This window comes from Grus americana, chromosome 9, assembly GCF_028858705.1.
Source record: "Grus americana isolate bGruAme1 chromosome 9, bGruAme1.mat, whole genome shotgun sequence".
Taxonomy (NCBI): domain Eukaryota; kingdom Metazoa; phylum Chordata; class Aves; order Gruiformes; family Gruidae; genus Grus; species Grus americana.
Window position 1 is genome coordinate 546077 of NC_072860.1, and position 21207 is coordinate 567283.

General features: G+C 60.7%; 1 protein-coding gene across 1 annotated transcript; it reads left to right on the plus strand.

Moving 5' to 3' along the window:
• The first annotated feature begins 6999 nt into the window (after window positions 1-6999).
• Window positions 7000-20563, plus strand: TSPEAR (thrombospondin type laminin G domain and EAR repeats). The gene is made up of 12 exons (XM_054835354.1): window positions 7000-7093; window positions 9540-9760; window positions 9847-10085; window positions 10212-10302; window positions 10829-10985; window positions 11411-11542; window positions 12994-13226; window positions 15906-16092; window positions 18039-18268; window positions 18563-18750; window positions 19109-19210; window positions 19517-20563. The coding sequence occupies exons 1-12, from the start codon at window positions 7000-7002 to the stop codon at window positions 19668-19670; spliced, it is 2028 nt and encodes a 675-aa protein (XP_054691329.1). The 3' UTR covers window positions 19671-20563.
• Window positions 20564-21207: the final 644 nt, after the last annotated feature.

Sequence of the window (21207 nt, forward strand, 5' to 3'; positions counted from 1 at the left end):
AGTTTTGCCCCAAAACAGTTTTTCCCATACCAAAACAATTTGGCAAATTGAACCGAAATTTGGGCTGGCACACCAACACTAGGTGAATCAGGGTTTCCTTGCTGAGTCTGCCTGGGACGGGTCCGCGTGGGCTCCTCTCACGCTGTGCTGCTTCACCAGGATCCCCATCTTCCTCTGCTCCTCCGGTCAACACCTCGATCCCTCCAAGCTTGGCCAATGGCAGCTCTTCAGTGCTGGGGGCATCCGCTCTGCGGGGCAGGTGTGGGTGAAGGACAAGAGCGATGCCCACGTCTCCGAGCTGACGGTGATCTGCAGAGATGTTTCCCCAGGGCTTTACGTCTTGCACGGCTTCCCCGCACCGTTCACCCCTGCGGGAGCCTGGTGCTGGCGGAGCATGGGGCAGCGAGTTGGGGGGGGGGCTGCTCTAACGCTCCAGGGATGGAGATCCTTCCAGTTGGTGTCCGTGGCTCAGGAGGGGCCTCGCTCAGCTGGAGCTGGGCTTTGCTCACCAGTTCTTGGCGATGAAGGAGGGATGCCAGAAGGGCAGGCTGAAGGGCGGGTGTTTTCAAATCCGCTTTGGCTGGAGAGGTGATTAGAGGTTGAGTTTTATCCTTGGCCAGATCTTGCTCTGACTCAAGATCTTCTGCCTCGGAGCCTAGGCATGGCCTTGGTGGGAGCGCTCGTCTTTGGGGGCCTCTGTAAGGTCTCAGGGCTCTATATGAAACTTGGGTTTATGAAAACATCGGTGGTATTCCTGATGCCGCTTGCCCAAACTGTCTCCACGCAGCTTCGCTTTTGGCATTTGATGCTTAGCATCCGTCCTTCTAACACCCAGGCAGTGATTTATTTTACAATTAACTACAATCCTTATTAAACAAGACTCGTGTTTCAGTTGAATTCCTTCTCACACATTAGATACCTCCTTCTCCTCCTGTTGTCACCCTTCCGTTGTCACCCTTCTGCTCTAGCTGCAGGGCCCATGGATCGGCCCAGGGTGATGCCACGTGCTGAGCACCCTGGCAGCGGGACCCCGGCTCCCCGTCCCGCAGCAGCCCCTGCTGTCACCCTCGCCTGTCCCCTCTTGACTCTTGATCCCTCCCTGCTCTTGTGAAGCGCAATTAGGAGCAACCTCATGGTGGTTTCTGAAAGCCCCGACTTCAAAGGCAGCGATCGCTGGGTGCTGCGGCGCTGGGCCGGGAGAGGCCAGGCTGTAATTAGAGCCGTGCTTGGGGCAATCAAGGGTTTGCTCATCCTGCCGGTGCAGGACGAGCCAGGTTCCCCGGGACAGCCAGCTCCATTCGGCTTCGAGCTGCGGGCTGGGCTCGCCCCTTCCCCGCCACAGGGGTATGGGAAGCTGGATGTCCCCGTGCCTGAGCATCTCCATGATGCCCGATGGCGCTGGGGAGCAGGACAGGAGCTGCGGTGCGTGGGGTAACCCCACAGAGGACGCTGGCTCCATCTCTGTGCTGCAGCCGGAGTGGCTGGGCAGCAGCACTGTGCTGGAGGAACTGGCCAGAAGAAAGTCTTAGAAAACAATAGCAATTGTTCTCTGTCTCTGTTCCCTCCCCTCCCCGGATGTTGGAGGAGATGGAGCCGCGTTCGGCTGCCGGCGGGTGGGCAGAGCGAGTGTGGCTGCCGACGCTCCCGCCTTGGCACCTGGGGAGCCTGCCTCGCACGCCGCCCGCTCTGCTGCCTGCTGCCCCGCCAGCTCCTCCAGAGCCTGAATCATCGCTAATATAATAATAAAAGCTCTACGTTGTCATACGGGCGAGCAATAAAATTGGCCCGTGATTGTCTTTGTCATAGGGCAAGAGGTTTTCTTAGGGCTGCAGAGCAAAGCGGTGCTAAAGCTGCTGTTGTTCGCCGCAGGGCGCTCAGCCTGCCTGTGCTCCGGGCGGCTCCTGGCAGGAGGGAGGACCTGCCCCCAGCCCCGAGCGCAGGCAGGGGCTCTGCTGCCTGCACTGAGGGAGCTCTGGCTGGCAGAGGGGCTTGCGCTGCCCACACCTTTTCCTAATGCCCTGGGTGCACCGAGGTGGGCTTCAGCTGGGAGGGAGGGTGCTGGGTGGGCCCTACCGGGGAAATGTGGATTTGTTTCTGGTCCAAGCAGTGTCATTCATCCCCTTTTCTATCCTTGGCGGGCCCAGGCGTGTGGGGGCAAGTCCCCGGGCTTCCCTGCCGTGGCTTTTTCTGCTCTTTACCACCATCCGCCCGCTGCGAGCTGGAGCGTGCGGTCACTGCCCAGATCAAAGGGCCAGGAGGCAAAGGCGAAGGGTTTCCCGCGGGGCTGCCAAGGGAGATTCCTCTCTGCATAGGGAGCGGCTGTCCCCATCACGGAGCCAGCCCTGGGGCTCAGGCGTTACCCCGAGGCTGCCTGCTGAGAAAGATGCGGCACTTGGCGCAGGGTTTGCTCGGCCGAACCTTCCCACTTACGGTTCCCCATGCGGAGCCCTCGGGTTCGCATACTCAGCCTGGGGAACTGCTGCTCCTGACGGAGGAAGGCTTACGTTTGCACAACCCTTCCCTTTCTCCCCTCTCTGCTCGCAAGCGCATGCTCTGCAAAACCCCCAGCGTCTCTGGGCAAGTGCCGTCGCCGAAGAAGCGCAGGCTGGGGTGGGCGCGGGTGCCCGGGGGCTTTCCAGCAGTAAGCATGAACCGGGACCGTTGCCTCCTGCCTCTTGACCTTGGGAGCTCCGTTTATTCCCTTTGCGGAGAGAAAGGCAAGCAGGGCTTTCACCTTGCAGATGGAGCAGGGGGTCCAGGTGGAGCTCCTGGGTCTCCTGTGCCGCTGCTGAGTGCCACGTTAGTCCCCCCTCCGGCTCTTTTGCCTCCATGTAGATGTAAGACCTACAGGAAATACCTGGAGCACCATTCCCATAGTTTGCATCCTTGTGGTTGCTTGGGTTTGATGCCCTCTGTCCCTACAGTGCCGCTTTGCTGGCAAGCGGTGACTGCGGAGAAAGGTTGGGGGGCCCGCAGCCGCGGGGAGGTGGCTCGGCCCCTTGCAAGAGGTTCGGGCGCACTGGGGAGAGGTGGCAAAAAGCAAAAAAGCTGTTGTCACCGAGGGAGAGGCAGCGGCGAAGGGCTCTTTGTCACGTGCAGGGCAGATGTGGCTGCTGGGCGCTGCCTAGCCCCATCCCGAGCAGCTCTGGTGCAGAAGCGTGGTCTTAAAGCCCGTTTTTTTGCTCGTTCTGGTGAAAATTAAGTATCTGCTTTTTGGAGCCCTTTCAAAGCCTGGCAGCTCAGCTGCCATGTGTCCTCCAAATGCAGGGTGGGATGCTCGGCTTGCTCCCGGCTGCCTGGGGAAAGGACCCAGGCTGCAGGTCACCAGCCCTGCCTGCTGCCCGTGGCCAGAGCTGGGGCAGCCCTGCCAGGATGGGGCTGGCAGCGCAGGGGAGGCACGCGGGTGTGTGGATGCGGAGGGCTCCAGGACGCGAGCGATGCTGGTGGTTTGCCGCCGCCCGGCAGGGATTGCTCCTGAAGGCAGCTCTGCGCCTGGGAAGCTGGCAGCAGGATTTGCAGCGTTGGGGCGGCTTTGTGCTTTTTTTAGTGGCTTTCCTAAAAACGGTGCCTTTTGCAATCCTCCCAGTCCTTCAACAAAACTTTTCCTGGCAGAATCCCTCCAAAACTTCTGGGAATAAAGGTTTTGAAAGGCGATGGGGTTAAAGCCATTTACACTTCTTGTACGACGCTGACAGGTTTCCTGGTGCAGAGATTTCTTGCCGGGACTCCAGTTCATGTTGGTAGGCTGGGCTCAGGAAGCTGAAGTAGCTCTAGGAAAGACAAGGAAGATTTTCAGCCTAGAAGAAAGGGCAGAGGTGACAAGGCAGGAGCCTCAGAAACTGCCGGAGATGGAGACCCCATCCCACCATCCTGGGAAAGGTGGTGTTCCTGTGTCCGACCTGAACCAGGAGCTGGGAAACTGTGATCCGGGGTGTTGCTCTGAGAACAATTTTCCACCCATCCTCTTCATAACTGACCCCGGGGGGCTGACCCTGACCCTGACCACGCTGCTCGCGCAGGTGAGACCGGCTCCGTGTGCTCATCGTTGGCCCCCAGCTCCGTCCCCTGGATGAGCGGGTGACCTCTCCTGCGCGGGCTCCACCGGCTCCCCTGGCCCTGCTGGCGCAGGCAGGAGGACGGACCCAGGCTGGGGACACGCGTGCGATGGCCAGCACTGCATTTGTCTGCACGTTATGCATAGGGTCCCTCAAAGCTTTGGCCGCGGCCGGCGCCTGTACGCACAAGAAATAGGGAGAAAGCTCTTGCAGATGTCAGGAATAAAGACTGAAATGAAGAAGGCATAACAAGCCCTGAAACATGATTTTGTGTCTGCAAATCATAACGAATGAGTTAGAGTCTTGGAAGAGCAGGAACATTCCCTGTGTGCAGGGGCCAGTCTGTCCCTGGTGTTGATTAGGTGCCCTCCTCGCGCTGTCCTCTGCATGGAAGCTCTGCTTGAAATGTATTGTCCACAGATGGGTTTCTCAACCTTTGCTAACCCAGGGATGGCCAAACCTTTTTGGTGGAAATCCAAGGATCATTTTGTTCAGAGCCGCCACATGGTTTTATTTACGACCCATGTGAATTAGGCAAACGTCTCGCTGTTTGTCTCTTTTATTTCATCCTCTTGCGCTTGCTTGTGCGCATAGGAATGTGTGTGTGTGTGTGTGTGCTTAGGAACAGTTTTGCAGACTGTCGTTGGGACACGGAGCAGGTCCCGAACCCCAGGCGACAGCGGGCAGCGACGGGCCCCCTCATTTCACATCCTGGCTCAGTTCCCCAGGCGGGTCCTCCTGGGGAGGGAGAAAAGCTCCGGGCACTGCCCAAGCCGCTCCACCACCTTCTGCCATGCCTGGGTCCCCAGCCCAAGGATGGAGAAGATCCTTGAGGACCATCAGTGTCCCTGTCCTCACCAGGAGACCGTTCATCAACAGCATGTGGGTGGAGAGCACCCTGAGCCCTCGGCATTGGGCTGAGAACTGCCTGGCATGTCCTCTGTTCTCATCGATGGGGGCTTTGGTTCCCCGGATCCCTGGGGACACCCGTGGCTGTGTCCTTGGGTCTGGAGGTATCCCCACCGACCAACTTTTTTGGCTGCTCAAAGGTGGCTGCGTTGCCTTTGGAAAAACCAGTGGCCCCGGCATCCCCGGCGGGACGTTTCCTCCCTCCCCACGAGGAGCCTCATGGGCTGCCCGGGCCCTCGCAGACTTCCCAAAATCCGACCGCTTGTGCGGTGCTGCCAGCTCCCAAAGCCACGCTTAACTTGACACATGTGTGCGGCCCTGGGACATGTGGCGGCTCTGGCTCTCATTTGTGCCGCTTCACCCCGCGCCAACCTGCCGGGAGGCAGGGCCCTGCCAGCAGCTCCGCGCCAGCTTTCCTTCCGACGCGCTGATCTCTGCTGGATGGGCCCGGGATGCCGGGCCCTGCTCCTGCCAGCGGACGCGGCGTGGGGTCCCGGCGAAATGGCTGCTCCCCACCCCGGTGCCGGCGTCCCTCATGGTCGCCACTGGTGGTTGCCATTTGGGACCCCCGGGTTTGGCTGGTGGCCGTGCCGGTGGGCACCATCCCCAGTGCGGGGATGAGGAGGGATGGGGAGCCAGCGGTGCCTCGCCTCTGCAAGTCTCTCAGGAGAGACTGAGCTCCACTTAAACCCCACTTAAGTGTGATCCCGGTAGAGGCCTAATTCGGGGGATGCCTGACGAGAGGCTTTGTGGGGAGGGAGAGCGCCGTGCAGCCCTTCTGGGCGCAGAGCATCCCTGGACACGCACGCAGCCGCCCGGCGATGGCATTCGGGCCTCTCTGGGCTCTGGTGGCAGCTCCTCCCAGGACTGGGGGGTCGAGGTGCAGGGTGCTCCGCACCCCAAGGGGCTGCACCCCCCTGCTCCTGGGGCGGCAGGTTTTGGGCCGGCAAGGGGTGCGAGCAGACCGGCAGTAAGGAACGTCCACGGGTCTGGCTCCGGCTGTTCCTTCCTGACAAAACCGCTGGTTTGTGACACAAATTTTTTTGGCGGTTTGTTCCGGCCATCCGCTTTCTATTCTGGCGCTCGCCTTGCGGGAAGGCTTTGGGGACAGGGGGGTGGGAGCTCGTTTCAATTGTTTGGGGAATGGAAGTAACTCGTTTTTGCGGCCGGAGAAACCCAGCGGAGCTTGCTGCGTGCAGGGAGTTTTTCCACCGCTGTCTCTCCCGTCTGAACGGCGTAACCTCGAGGGTTTCCGAACTGATGCTCGGCACGCTGCCGCAGCCCTCGCGGCAGGGCCGGCCTCTGGGCTGGGCGACCTGGGGCACTGGCTGCGCATCACCTGCCCGAGGCCATTTTGGGGGAGAAATATGCACCTTGTGGCGTCTGGCTATTTTTTGGGGCAGGGTGGAGCGGACCGGAGGGGACAGAGATCGTCCCCCAGTACAGGCTGGGATTGTGCTGCCGAAAGCCTGAGGCTTTTAGGGGCAGGAAGGTTCCCAGCTTGGTCTCTCCGGGCAGGGGCGAATCTCCCACCTACTCCCACGTGACCCTGGAAAAATGAATCACCAAAAATGAAAGGAAGCAAAGAAAAAAAAAGAAAGAAAAAAAAAATTATTAAAAAATCCCTCCCCAAAGCCGCCTTCCAGAGGGTTGGGCAAAAGATAAAAGCTCTCCAAGGAGCCGGGACTCCTCCTCTCCCACCACCGACTTCTCATTTAAATGTCTGCGCGCAGGCTGCAGCCGGCACTGCCTCCGAAGCCGCCCCAGGGGAGCCCCCACCGGCCCCCCCACCCGCCAGCCCAGCCGTGCCCCTGGGGGGGATGCCCACGCACGGGGCCGGCAGGGCTGGGATTTAGCACCCCAGAAGCGACGGAGAAGCGTCCCGGTGTGGCCCGTCCCCCAAGGAGGTGACCCCCCCCCCGGCAGACTATGCGAGAGCCCCCGGGGGGGCTGAGCCGAGCAGCACCTGGCCAGGCGTGGAGGAGTGGAGGGCAGGAGGGTCCCAGTGGATGGACCCCCTGAGGCCAGCCCCCCGATGTCGGCTCCGCTGCTGCTCTGGGTCGTCCTCCTCCGCTGGGCCACCGGTGGGGACTTCGTCTGGGGGGGCAGGACCTGGCAGCACTGCACAGGTAGGAGTGAGGGCTGGCGGGTGGGCTGCACTGGGGGGGGGGGAGGCGTCAACCAGGCGTTGGCCGTGCTGGGAAACACGCCGGGACCCGTGTGCTCCTGCGGATGGGATGTTCCCCACGCTGCCAGGACAGACCCCGGGAAGCGTGCCCCGTCGTCCCTGGCAGCCCAGCCCCGGGGTTTCGGCGCCCGGGTGCTGGTGGACCATGATGACAGCACGGCACGATGCCTCGGTGTTGTACCCACACATGGCGGGTAACAGGGTCGTCCCTGCGCCTGCAGCCCCCCGGTGCAGGGAGCAACCAGCCCTTCCTGGTGCTGTGGGGAGAGCGGCGTGCCTGTCCCTGCGACACAAGTGTTGTCACGAGGTCTGCTGGCCCTGGGGACCGACACGTGGGGAGGGGAAGGGTTGGAAGGAGAAGCAGAGGAGTGCCATGAAGTCCCCTGTGGAAAGTCCCTCCCGACCCGCACTCTCCGGGGCTCCCTGCGCTCTGCCAGACACAACCTACACCCTCCCGGCGGCAAAACCTCCCGGAAAGTTTCCGTCCTGCCGCCCCCAGCCGAGGAGCTGGCAGCTCCCACGAGCAGCCCGAGCCAAAGAAGGTGCCTGTGCCCCGGCTCTGCCTTCCCATCCCCGTGCTGCAGGGTCCCCGCCGTGCACAGTGAAACTTCAGCCCGGTTTTTGGGGCTGCTTGGGCCCAGGCTCCGCATGCCTGGGGTTTTGTCCCGGTTTGGCAGCGCCTACATTTACATTTTATTACAGCCCAACCAGCGGTGAGAAGGAAAGCTGGGAGAGATCGGAGAGTTTCTGCCCACCACCTCCTCCCGCAGATGTTCTGGAGGGGTCCCAGGGGCGTCGAGGCATCGGCACGTGTAACCGTCCCTGCCCTGACGCCGTCCGGGTGCGGGCAGCCACCCCACGGAGCAGGCAGCTGCCCGGCACGTGTGCTGCCCAACCCGGGCTGAAACACCCCGGCTGCTCTCCCAGCCATTAACTGCCGGCTCCACTCTGATCGTTAGTGGCTGCTGCGGGAGGCAGATGGGGACGCGCATCTTTGGTTTTAGGGATTTGCTTTTGGTTTTAGGACTTTGTCCCTTCCTGGCCCCAGCTGAGCTGTGTCCCCCCCCTGGGCTCATCCCAGCCACCCCCAGGGCACCCAGGGGCTCCTAAACCCAAATCCAAACCTGAATTCAGCTTGTGCTTTTTGCTGAGAAAAACAGGAACCGGTCATTCCCCGAGTTGTGCATTTCTGAAATAAGTCGTTTCAGTTAAACCTCCCCCGCCAAGGCTTTGCTTTAGGAGCTGCTCAAATCAATGGAAGGATGGGCAGGGGGACGCGAATGCGGCAGGGTGGGAAGGACCTCGCCACTCTCCCTGCTCCGGGCTGGACGGTGCTGGGGGGAAACGCTTCCCCTCTCCAGCTGGGTTGGATTCAGACACGCGCCGCTCCAGCCTTGCTCACAGCCTCCCCCCGGCCTGGCTCTCCCGCTGCGCCCCGGCAGCCGAGATTTATTAATACAAATAGGAGCTAAAAGCTGGGTCTCACTGCGGGTGGGACAGGCTCGGGGGTGGGGGGAGTTAATCTAACCAAGTCCTGCTTCATCGTCTGGGCATCGCTGCCGAGCCCCTCTGCCCTTTGCTGCAGACACCGCGGTCCTGCCAGGGAAGCATCCCAAGATAAAAGCTGTGAGGGTGCGATGGTGGGAAGGTGGGAGAAGCGCCCGCCGTGGGTACGGCCCTTCCTGCGGCTGCCAGCACGGGGCTTGCCGAGACGTGGGACCGACGGCGACCCTGGCGCTGTTACATGGGGACGGCTTTGCAGCGCCACTGGGGAGAGGATAATTATTTAACGAGCGGTTTTGGTGCCTGCCCGGGGAGTACATGCATGTGTGCAATTAGGGCTGGGTTGGGAGAACCAGGGCCGGGACTGTCGGGGGGAGCACCCTGCCCCACCACCCTGGGGATGGGGAGGTGGCCGCCCTGCGAGCGAGCCTGCGGGCGCCAGATCCCCGCGGGCACTCCTGGCTCTGGCCGTGGTTGCTGGTGCTGGTGGATCCCAAGGAAGCTGGGGGCGGCCTGGGGCTGCCCGGCCAGTGGGTCCTGGCCCCCGGGGTCAGCACTCAGAGCTGCATCTGTGGGATGGTTCGCATGGGTGAGCCCGCACATGTGGTGCTTGGCACCCCTGCTCTGGGACGGAGAGGTCAACCTCAGCACCTGGAGGGCAGACCTTCCCTGCGTTGGCTTGGCATGGATCCTGGGCAGGGGATGGCAGGCTATGGGGGGCATGCCGGACCCCCACGCTGCCATGGAGTGCTCCAGCCAGCACTGGAGATGGGCTGGGCACCTTGAGCACAGCACCCCGCTGTGAGGCAGGAACCCCATCTCACAGCGGGACAGGGTGGGATGGCTGCTGCCGTCATGACATGCGCCACTGTCTCTTGGCACAGACCTGCGCCCGCTGGACATCCTCTCCGAGGTGGTCCCCGCCGGCGGGCTGGCCCGTGGCATGAGGGTGTTTCAAGTGCAGGGGGTGCGTGGTTTCCAGCTCGCCGCCTCGCGGCCCCGTGCCCTGGGCTTCCCCGCCTCCCGGCTCTTCATCCACTGCGACCGCTTCCCCGAGGAGTTCTCCATCATCGTCACACTGAGGGTCCCCAGCGTCCCCGCCAAGGTAAGTGCCGCTGGCTGGGCACGGACCTGGCACAGCCTGGCTCTGCGGCTTGCAGGACACGGATTTGAGTGCCTGCCCTCCCGCAGAGAAATGAGTACATCTTCACGCTGATGGGGGAGGAGAGCCCCAGCGTGCTGGTGGGGCTGCGCTACGCCCCCAACAAGCTCCACTTCCTCTTCTGGAGCCAGGAGCATACCGACGGCTGGCAGACCCGCGTCACCTTCCCCAACGTCTCCCTCTCCGACAACCAGTGGCACACGCTCATCCTGGCCGTCTCTGGCCAGTCCTTCTCCCTGACGGTGGACTGCAGTGTCCCCAAGGACGTGTAGGTTGGGGGCGGCAGCGGGGGGCTCAGGAGGGCTGGCAGGGCAATGTTCCTCCACCAGCATCGCCTCCAGCCACCAGCAGATGCCATGAAATTGTCCCCTGCCTCTTCTCTGCCCATCCGCAGGGTGGTGGAGACGCCATTTCCAGCCTCTCTGTCGGTGAAGAGAGCCAGCTTCTACCTGGGCAACAGGAGGAGAAGGAAAGGCGTGTTCACGGTAGGTGCCCCACGGTGCGGGGCTGCCCGGGAGCGCTGGTGGTTGGCTGTGGGGTGAGCAGGCAGGAGGTGGCCGTGGGTCCTGCCGCCGGGCTCAGTCCCCGTCCGGCTGCGGGCGTGCAAGGGGCAGTGCTGGTGCCTGGCGCTTCGTGGGACAGATGTGTTTTTTACAAGGATGCTGCCAGCAGCGCGGTGCGGAAGGACAGTTGTCGGCACAGTCTCGTTGATGTAAAAGTTAGGGCAGTGCCGGATCCTGGCTGGTAGTGAAAAGCGGAGGTGGTGAAAGCCGCCTGCAGCTAATGAGCCCCTTGCCAATGCTCCCGTTGCACCAGCTGTCAAATTGCTCGGCATGGAGTTTTTGGCAAGCTAGGCACGTAACGAGGATCTGATAAACGTGGCTTCCACAGCCCAGGAGCGAGGGCAATGAGCAAGACTCGGGAGGAAAATCCAGGGCATAAATCACCTGCGGTTTCCATTTCTTGCTCTTGCTGGACATACTCTCCATCCTGCTGCTCCCGCTTTCCCAGGGCTTGCTGAGACAGCTCGTCCTGCTGCCGGGAGCCGATGCCACCCCCCGGATATGCACTGCCATGAACTTTAAAGTAGCGACGCTCTCTGTCCCCCCCATCCTCCAGGATCTCCCCGCGAAGCCAGTGAGCAACGAGGTGCTGAAATCCCCCTACGGTCAGTGACTGCCGGCGGCGCGGGCTCAGCTGGCCGCCCCCGGCTCCTGCTGAGGAAGGCTTTTGCGTGGGGCCGGGCACAGAGCAGGAGCGGAGGGGAAGAGGGTGTCCCCAGCACCCTGTGTTCCTCAGTGTGCGTGTGGGGTGGGATCCCTGTCCAAAACTCCCCTGGAGAGCCAGGGTGCCCCTGCCCGGTCCCTTGGCAGCGCTGGGCTCATGCCCATAGCCCCACGGGTGCCAGCCCCCAGCGTTTTCTCAGCCGGTGACTTCCCGGCTCAGGGCCGGGATGCCATTTCCCCCGTTCCCTGGTGCCCGTCATCAGGATGGGACTGGGACGTCCAACCCTCCGTGGGCATGGGGATGAGCCTCACCGCTCCTCCGTTGTGTGCCCTAAGAGGCACCCGCCTTGCTCCTCTCCGTGCCCAGAGACCGACACGAAGGTGACCCTGGGGTCCCGTCCACCCTGCAGCAAGCAGGAGAAGGCACAGTTCTGGTTCGATGCCTCCCGGCGAGGACTCTACCTCTGCAATGGCAGCGCCTGGATTTCCATGCTGGAAGGTACTGGTGTAATGCGCTCTCGGGGGTGGAGGGAGGCTCTTGCAGCAGAGGAGGAGCAGAGATTTGCCCTTGGCAGCAGTTTGGGGCAGGAACCAAGTCAGGCAACAGCAGAACGATGGGGCTGGGGTGTCCCTGCCTCTCCTTGCCCGCCCGGGCTTCGCTTTGCTCTCCGTGCCCCCATCAACACTTCCAGTGCAGCTCTGGATCCAAGCACCTCTGTGAGCCAGCTCCCTGATCACTCACACAGTGCCTGCCTTGTCCGTCCAGGTTATCCAAGTTGTCCGTCCCTCCCGGGGCTTCTCTGGTGAGGAATGAGCCCTTGGTTTGCCCAAGTGGGAGAGCTCACCCCCCTGCCGTGGGGTCCCAACGACAAGAAGGAGCAGGAAGACTCATCAGCTGCCAGAGAGACCCGAGGGAGTGATGGGAGGGTGGCACAGGCAGGTCCCCATGTCGTCCCAGCTCTGGTGGCCTTCGTGCAGAAAATAGCAGGGCAACACTGGAACAACAAGGCGGCAAAGCCTGGAGGGATGGACATTATTTGATGACAAAATGGATGTTGCCCGCTGGCGCTCTCCCACTGGCTCCAGGCAGTCTGCCCAGGATCCCTGGTGAGACATGGAGGATGAGGCATGCCTGCAACCGAGCCGTCCTTCCCCACTGTCCCAGGGTTTTTCTTATTCTGGTGCCCACGTGGTGTGTTTGGATGAGCCGTTTGCTCCCCACAGGAGCTGGCATTGGCTGGACTCCCCATCCTCTGGAAGTCATCAGGATTGGCACCGTGTCCTTGTTTTCCCAAGGAGACCTCGTGCTGGGGTCTTGCTGACCCGTGCCTCTTGGTGTCACCAACACTGGCCCTTCTTGTAGCCCTTCTCTTGCCATTTGTCCCTCCCAGTGCCCACCCATCTGCCACTGGGACCAGTCTTAGCCTTTCTGTTCTAATTTCTGGCATCCATTCTCTCTAAGTCTTCTCTAACTTCTTCTGGAGCTCCTGCTGACTCCAGCCAGAGAAAACACCTGGCGCAGGGCTGCTGCAGGTGGGTACGGGTTAACCCAGCTGGTCTCAGCAGCCCAGGCCCTTTCGCTGTAGGTCGCTTCTCCTTGTTCTTTTTAGGATAAGTATATCAACCCACTTCGCGAGAAACAAAATCCGTGGCGTGTCGTTCTTCCCCCCATCCAGAGGAGGCTGCCCGGCAGAGCATTTTGCAGCCCTGCCCTTCGCTGGAGAACAGGCAGGGGTGGATGGGCCTGGGCGGGCTGCCCAACGAGACCAATTCAAGCCTTTTACCACCCTCTCGGGATCTGGCCCTTCACCACAACCTTCATTTTCCTCCCCGTAAAGCTCCACAGACCAGCAAGCACCACCGAGCCAGCTCTGCTACGCATCGTGGGGCACCTCCCCAGGCAGAGTCGTCTGGTTTTAACCTCACTCCTCTTTTTTTGTGGTCTCCTAGTCAAACAAAAGCTGGACTACGTGGAGGAGTACCAGAACCTGGTGACCAACTCTGAGACAATGGGAGTTGAGGTCTTCACCATCCCAAAGGTGGGACTGTTTGCAGCCACTGCCAACCGATACACCCCCCCGGGATCGGCCATCTATAAGTGGACCGATGGGAAGTTTGTGCCCTACCAGAATATCCCCACCTACCAAGCTCAGTCCTGGAAGTATTTCACCATAGGAAAGAAGGTAGGTCTGCCTGGAAGGTTCTTTCAGCGCCTTCATGTTTCAGTATATTAAACTGCAATTGCCCAACACTGGCTCCTCCTCTGAAGCCCTGAGTCTCGGGCATGGTTTAGGGGGTGAATCTTTCTCCTGTCTTTGATGGGGTCACACTGAGACACGTATTCAGCCAGTAAGGGTCTGTCCTAGGGACTGCTGGCTGATCTGTGGGCTGCCTTCTCTGTCTTACTAATTTTGCCGAGACACAAGTACATCCACACAGGCCATTTTCAGCGACTGATGCTCACAGTGTCGGTAATTGTGTGTCGGGAGCGCTCAGGTCTCTTCCCTGGGGATCTCCAGGGTGTCTGCGAGGTCAGGCTCCAAAGCTGGCTGTTGGAGCTGGATCCCCCCCATGTGTCTGGGTTCATTTCTAGCAGGCTCTGCCCGTGTCTGCCTCAGATGTAGATGCTAGCGTCAAAATGTCCTTCGCGTGTGGGCACGCGTCATGCAGAGCTGTGGTCCAGCCTGGTCTTGGTGTGCTCATAGCGCAGGCTGAGCCCTGGCGCACAGGTTTAAGGTCCACCCTGGTCTCAGAGATCTGCTTGTGGTCTTACAAAGCCATCGGAGCCCGTAGCTCCCTCCCCAAGACCCACAGAGTCCAACCTTCTGTGGTTTTAAGCCCTCTTGCTTTTAAATCATTCCAGGACTTTGGAGCCGGGTCTCGTCCCCTGGGCAGCCTGCCGTGGGATCGCTGCAGGGTACCTGCCTGGTTCCTCTCCCTGGGGAGGTCCTTGTCTCTTTGCAAGGAGCCCTGGTCCAGCCAAACAAACACCTGCTGAGAGCCAGCTCTGTGCAGAGCTCCAGGGGAGTTCAGGTCTCTCCGCCTTGGCATGATCCCTTCTGGCTTTGTCACCATGCTCCTGCTGGGCACCGTGCGGGGTGGCTGCAGAGCCCCCCCATTGCGAGCCACGTGCTCCAGGGTACCGAGGGATGGGCAGAAGTCCTGCCTCCAGGCTTGGTGGCACTGACAGCCCTGCTGTTTGGACACAGGTGGGCCACGTCCTCCATTACCTGCCTGACAGTGGGGTCCTGCAGAAAACCTGGTCAAGCCTTGAAAGTGCAGTTGTGTTGCAAAGCTGTCTTTGGGCTGGGAACATGCTGCCATCCCCAGCGCTGCACCTGCTCTGCAAAGCTCCGGCTGCACCCTCATGGGCAGGAGACAGGAGCATCCTCGGCTGGGTTTATCTGCTGATGGCAACTGCCTTCAGGCTCCCCAGGGTTAGTCTGGACCCACAACATCCCCTTGCAGCGATGGCTGCAGGGGCAGAGAAGACCACCAACTCCCCATGGTTCCTGCACAGCAAAGCACCCATGTTGGTGCTCACCAAGGCTCATGTGCTCTGCGTTTGCCTTCCGGTCTTCACTGAGAAAAATTTACTTGGACTTACTAGGCAGGATGGCCCCCCTCGTGCACGACTTGGGGCAGGTTTTCTAGTTGAGGCTAGCTTGGTGCTCGGGAAGGGCTGGGGACAGAGACTGCCCGTGCTTGGTGTGTTTCTGCATGGAGATGATGACCAGATAGGTGCTGCACCAGCAGCAGTACAGATCTCTCCAGTTAGCCCAGGTTCCTCGCACACGTTGCAGGTGGGATGGACCTCTGTAGGTGTCAGCACCTTGTTACTGCACTGCTCTGCCGAGGTGGGGTGAAGAACCCCGGAGGGCAGTGTTGGGGTCTCCTGGAGCCTCCGGTCAATGGAGAACAAGGGACTGCAGGCTCCTGAGTTGTGGGGTTGGGTCCAGGACTTTCTCTTCCCTCTGAAGCCATGTTTCTGGAGATGCCCTGCAGGGACTCCCTGGACTGGGGCTCGCAGGGAGAGCTGTTGGGCATGGACCTTCCCCGGAGGGACGTGTGGTCCCAGCACAGGCTGGGGTGGAAGGTGTCTGTCCTTGGGGGTGGCTGAGCCTCGGCTGGACAAAGCCGCAGGCTGGTGCTGGTGGGGTCCTGCGCTGGGCAGGAGGCAGGAGACCTCCCCTGCTGACTGTTCCCTGCTTGTGGGCTGTGTCCCTCGGCTGGGCCACGACCTCTGCCACTCCACAGGAGACACGCCGGAGCGGTGGAGCACCGTGCACACCCGCCGGCTCGGATGCGCTCCTCGCCTTGCACAGGGCATCTCTGCTGCCACACGCTTGCCCCTGACACTGGCCAGGGGGTGTTTTTGGTCTGGAAAATGTTTTGTCTCAGGGAATCGTTATCATCGTTATTATTGTTATCATATCTGCAGTTTTTCTTCTGAACAACCTTTCGCAGCTCGGACCCCCCCCCCCAGCCAGTTTGCCCCCATCCCCGGGGCTGGCAGGGCACGTGCGGCCGCAGCACGGCTCTCCCTCCGCTCGGCTCCGAGGCTGTGGCTGCAAGTTTCATCCCTTCCCTGGCTCTGTGGGCAGCGGGCGCCGCTGCTGCCATGCACAGAGACCCCCATGGGCCACTGGGTCCCTGTCCCCACTCTGGGTGCTCTGTGCTGCTCGGGGGCTGCTCGGGGACCCCTGCCAGCCAGGGCCATCCTGACCCACACCAGCCCCCTGGTCCCTGTCCCACCATCCCATGGGTGCCTGCCCCCACCCATCCCACCGTCACCCTGCCCGTGCTTGTCCGCACCCCTTTGAGAGGAGAAAACCAAGATGTCCTGGCTTGTTATTTTTCAGATCTTCCTAGCAGTGGCTAATTTTGAGCAGAACGACAGGGGTCAGGAGTTCTCTGTAATATACAAGTGGAGCCGCAGGAAAGAGAAATTCGTCGCGTACCAGAGGATCACCACGCACAGTGCTAGGGACTGGGAGGCATTTGTCATTGAGGGAGAGGCTTTCCTCGCAGTGGTCAACCACAGAGAAGGTACCCAGCCCTTATACTCCCTACTGACCTGGCTCAGCTGGGGCAGGTGGCCCGGGGGGGACACACTGGGGACCACGGCACCCCACCACAGGCACCCTGCTCAAGAGCATCCTCCCGTTGCTGTGGCAATGCTGCAGATCCCTGTGCATCCTCTGCTGGAGTGCAGGGCAAAGCTGGAGAGTCCGTGCACACAGCTCGGAGCGTGGTGTCCCTCAGGAAGCCCGAAACCCTGCAGATCCTCTCATTTTAGGGGAGAAAGGCGCTTGGGGAAGTGGCTGTCACAGTCTCCCTCTGGGTTTCTGACTGCGGGGGACAAGGACAGGAGCGGGGATGGTGTCTTTGCTGAATCTCTCTGCTTCTTTTCATTTGTTTCCCCAATGCTATGTAACACGGTGGGGTGGTGAGGGCAGCTGCTTGGGTTTGCAGGGGCTGAGCCTTTGAGAAGCCAAAGCCGTGGCCTCGTGGTTGCACAGGAAACCAAGTGAGAGCCTGCTGGTGTCCCTCCCTCCCCGGGCAGATGTGATCCACTGCCGTTCCCCTCCCAGGCCATGAGCTGTTCTGGGTTGGGGCGTGCACCCCTCAGCACAGGGGATGAAGGGGTTAATAGCACAAGCCCTGGCTCTCCAGGATGCTCCCAGCTGGGTCCAGACACTGGGCTCCTGCCCTGCCATCAGGGCTGGCTCCTGGGGCACCAGCTCCTCCAGCACCGCGCTCAAAGCCAGTGGCAGGTTGCTCGGGCACCAGCTGCGGGTGAGCTGGGCTGGAAACTCCCCGTGTCACCTGTTGGATCCCACCGTGGCCAGTTTGGACAAGACCTACTCCCATGGCAGTGGTGGCAGAAAGGTCCCTTTGGCAGCCATGCACATCACGCAGGGGTTAAGACCATCAAGGCCAAGCCAGACTGGGGATGTTCTTCTTAAGGGGTGGTGGAGGGTCAGTCCCTGAGGAGCTGTCACTTATCCACGTGGCCATTTCCCACACGCCCTAGTCTCCCTGCAGCCCTCCTTGCCAAAGTCTCTTCCGTTGCAATGAGGATTGCCCATCGACCTGTTAACATGTGGTCCTGCTGCTGCCCAGCCACCAGCACCTCCGGTGGGGCCAAGCCAGGTACAGCAGTGCTCAGTGAGGGAAAGGGGCTGGTGGTGCTCCCCTCCTGTCCAGCGAAGCCAGCCCTTTATTAGAACAATGTCTGGGACTGGAGGGGTCGTGCCAGGCTGAAAGTGCAGAAAGGTTTTTAGCTTTAAAGCCAGCTGGGTCCCACACAGAGATGAGGTCGAGATGCTTGAACAGAGCCCAGGAGCTGGATGGAGGATGTGCTTTGCTGCTGGTGGGCTCAGCCCGAGTGCTCGGCATGGGGCAGGCTGTGGGCTGTGGCATCCCCTCCCTCTTTCTGCAGTTTGAACCATCAGCAGGGACCGGCACATGGAGGTCCCTGGCCAGCCCCAACGCTCAGGAGCGGAGCACGGGGACTTAGCGAAGGGAGAACATCAGTGTGGGGCCATTCCAGCTGTGGCCCCTTACCAGATGTGTAAGCTTATGTGCAAAGAGTGATGGCAGCCTGTGATGTCGGTAGCTTAGGGACTTGGTATGACCTGGGATGCTGGCACGGTGCCTCTGGTGTGCTGCTCGCATGGGGAGACAGCACCCTCCCAGCCCTCCTCTGCCAGGGGCCACCGCAGAGCTGCCACCACGCGCTCAGGCGCAAGCTGCCAGCGAGCTTGGTGGGGATGGAGGCTCTGGGTAGGGATGGAGGCTCTGGGTAGGGATGGAGGCTCTAGAGTCTCTTTGGCTACTTCTTGGGGAGCAATCAGTCACTAGCAAACAGCCTTGCAACCTGCTGGCAAATATTTGCATAGCTGAACCTGTTTCTGGGTCTTGTTTCTTACACGAGCCAGGCATTCCTTTTCCTCATGGTGCACGTCTGTTTGTCTGTCTGTCTCCCGCAGGGAATAACCACAACATAGACAGCGTGATATACAGGTGGAACCCCAAGACAGGGTTGTTTGAAACCAACCAGACCATCCCTACCTCTGGAGCCTACGACTGGGAATTTTTCACCATCGGGCCGTATTCCTTCCTGGCTGTGGCCAACACGTTCAATGGCACATCCACTAATATCTACTCGCACATCTACATCTGGCTCAGTGGCTCTTTCCAGCTCTTCCAGTCTATCCTGGTAAGGCTTGGCCGCTGATCAAACTCTACTCCTCAGTTGCCGCTCTGGGTTCAGACAAGCCAGGGAATAGTTACAGAGACAGAAGCTCTTCAGTCCTCTGGAAAGGTAGTGATAGTTCCCCACTGATTGTTCCCTAGGGATTGACGGAGCGAGGTTTATTTTGTTCCTTGGAGGGTTTTAGGAGTGGGTAACTTCCCCGCTGCACCTCCAGCAGGTCCCCCCACACCTCGCAGCATCCTTGGCTTCCAAAGGCTTGTCCACATCCAGCATCTCATCTGGCTTCCTTCCCCACAGACTTTTGGTGCTGCTGACTGGGAGGTCTTTCGCATCGGGGACAGAGTCTTCCTGGCTGTTGCAAACAGCCACAGCTATGACAGCGGCACACCGGCACCCTCTAACTTTTACGCCATCAACTCCTCCATCTATGAGCTGAACGTCACTGCCCAGATGTTTGTCAAATTCCAGGACCTCCTCACCTACAGGTACCTGTGCAAAATGTCAGGGTGCTCCTCAGTCCACGTCCTTCCCTGAGCAACCTGGAGGTCTCCTGGAGGGTTTGTGGAGGCTTGCGCGCTGCCAGGGACCAAGGCTTGTGGGAAGGGCAATGGGCGACAGCTCCTTGGCACCAAATCCCAGTGGGAGCTAGGAGAAGGCCCTGGATTTGGGAACAAGGGTGGATTTCCTCTCAGGAACAGCCGGGGAAGAGCAGGGTTTTCTGCGTATCATCATGGTGGCAGAGATTGGGGTGGGGTGGGCTCATCCCCGCAGACATGCAGCCCCTTCCTCGCCTGGCCACGGAGGGGCCACCTTACCTGCCCCTCTGCTTGCTTCATCCCCCAGCGCCCTGGACTGGGAGTTCTTCTCAGTGGGAGACGACTCTTTTCTGGTGGTAGCAAACTCCTTCGATGGCTTCACCTTCTCCGTTAACAGTATTATCTACAGGTACTGCTGCGGGAGGAGGGCAGGGTTGGGTGGCTGGGTGGTGGTTCCCAGCAGGAATGACCCTGCCAGGAGCCCAGCGTGGGGGCAAACCTCTGTGGATGCTGGTGCATCTGCCCCGGGAGAACAGACAGGACTGCTCCCTGTTTCTGGGCAGGTTTCCGGGCAGGAATGAGAAGCCCCAGTGAGGGACATCCCACCCTGAACCACAGCGGGGAGGTGGGAGATGCCAGCCCCACGTCTCGGTTTTCCTGCCCCCTTTCAGGTGCCCAGCTTGTGCCCCAAGAGCTAACTGCCCTCCCCGTGCAGGTGGCAAGGCTATGAAGGCTTCGTAGCGGCTCACCACCTCCCCACTGTCGGCTGTAGAGACTGGGAGGCATTTCACACCGCCGAGGGCTCCTACCTCCTCTACTCCAGTGCCAAGGAGCCGCTTTCCAAAGTGCTCAAGCTGAAAACCACCTGAGGTGGCTGAGACATGCTCAGCTCATCGCCAGGATCGGGCCGAGCTGGGCATCGAGGTGAAGATGGACCAGGAACGGCTGCAGCGTCAGCCCCGTGGCCACCTGGTTGTGTGTTCCTCAGGATGGGGAGGAGGAGGAGGAGGAGGGCAGCTCCAGGGCTCCCTGCAGCCTGGTCAGGGGGCTGGCAAAGGCACTGCAACCCTGCTTTTGTGCTGTTTCTCCTGGGCAAGCCCTCCTGCTGTGCTCCAGAGCCATGTCCTACCCAGGGTGCTGGGTGTCCAGGCGCTTCCCCCAGCTCGCCAGGGAAGTGTCCAGCCAGGAGGGACCCAGAGCTGCTGTTGGTTGCATCCAGAGCTCATGCAAAGCCAGGGAAGAAAGAGACTGAGCAGAGCTTGCGCTGCCAGGGTGGGTGCGTGGCAGCGGGGAGAAAATGGCATGTGAGAAATTGGGGAAAAAGGTGGCTTTGGACTTGGCTCTGGCTGCCAGGGCCTGGGGCTACGATGCTGCCGAGGACCTGTCTGGTTCAACATTGCACACCACGCTTCATGTCCATCTTCGGTGACTTCGCCACCCCATCCCGCTGTCGTGGGTGCCTGCCCACCCTCCTGCTCCGCCACGGCCAGTTTTAGTCGTACTCGCTGAGTGACGTGTACGTTGTACAAATCCATAGATGTGTACAAGGACCGATGCCGGTCCTTCCACCCCTTTGCGTGCGGTTCATGACTCCAGAGCAAACCTGCTGTGCACTGGGGACCTTGGGACCAATCCAGCTACCATGGCCATGGGAAAGACCCCAAACTGCTCCAGGTGAAACTGTGGCCTCTTTTCTTTTCTTCACCTTTGTCTGGGGGGACTCTTTTGCTTAACCAGAGCTCTAATAAACTGTGTGCACCCAGCCTTCATCCCACACGCAAGCTGCAGGTACCTGAGCTGCTCTGCCCGTGGATACTCCACTCAACAAGCCACCCCCAAGCGAGATGAGGCTGTGTCAGTGGCCATAGGTGTCCCGTGAGGATGACATGGCCCTGAGCACCACAGGGTGCAGGGGTGAGGGTGCCCTTCTGCCTCTCCCCGCTGGGGACCCTCTGCCTCTCCCGACTGGCCCAGAGCATCACTCAGCCTTGCCCGGCCCCGGGTTTCCTGCTGGGGCTGGGGCTTGGCCACCCACCCTGACGCTGGGGAGCCTGCAGGAAGTGCCAGACCCCCCAAGAAGGGGCTGGGGGGGGTGGGTCACAGCCTGAGCTACCCTGGGGTCCAAGCCCAGGAGAGCCGCCGCAGGCAGCCCCTGCAGACCTCCCTCCTCCCCCAGCCCTGGCTGCAGCTGGCTCTGCTGGGTAGGACCATTTCTTGCTTGTGAAACAAGGCAGAACTTGATTTGCTTCCATTGCGCTGAGCTACGAGCAGCGTCTCTAATTCGGCCCTGAGGAAGGGCGAAATAAGGTGAGATGTACCAGACGAGATGCAGAGGCACCACTTGGCCGGCTGGCCCCTGCTCAAGGCGGGCTGGGGTGAGGATGGAGGGGCTGTAACCTAATGGCA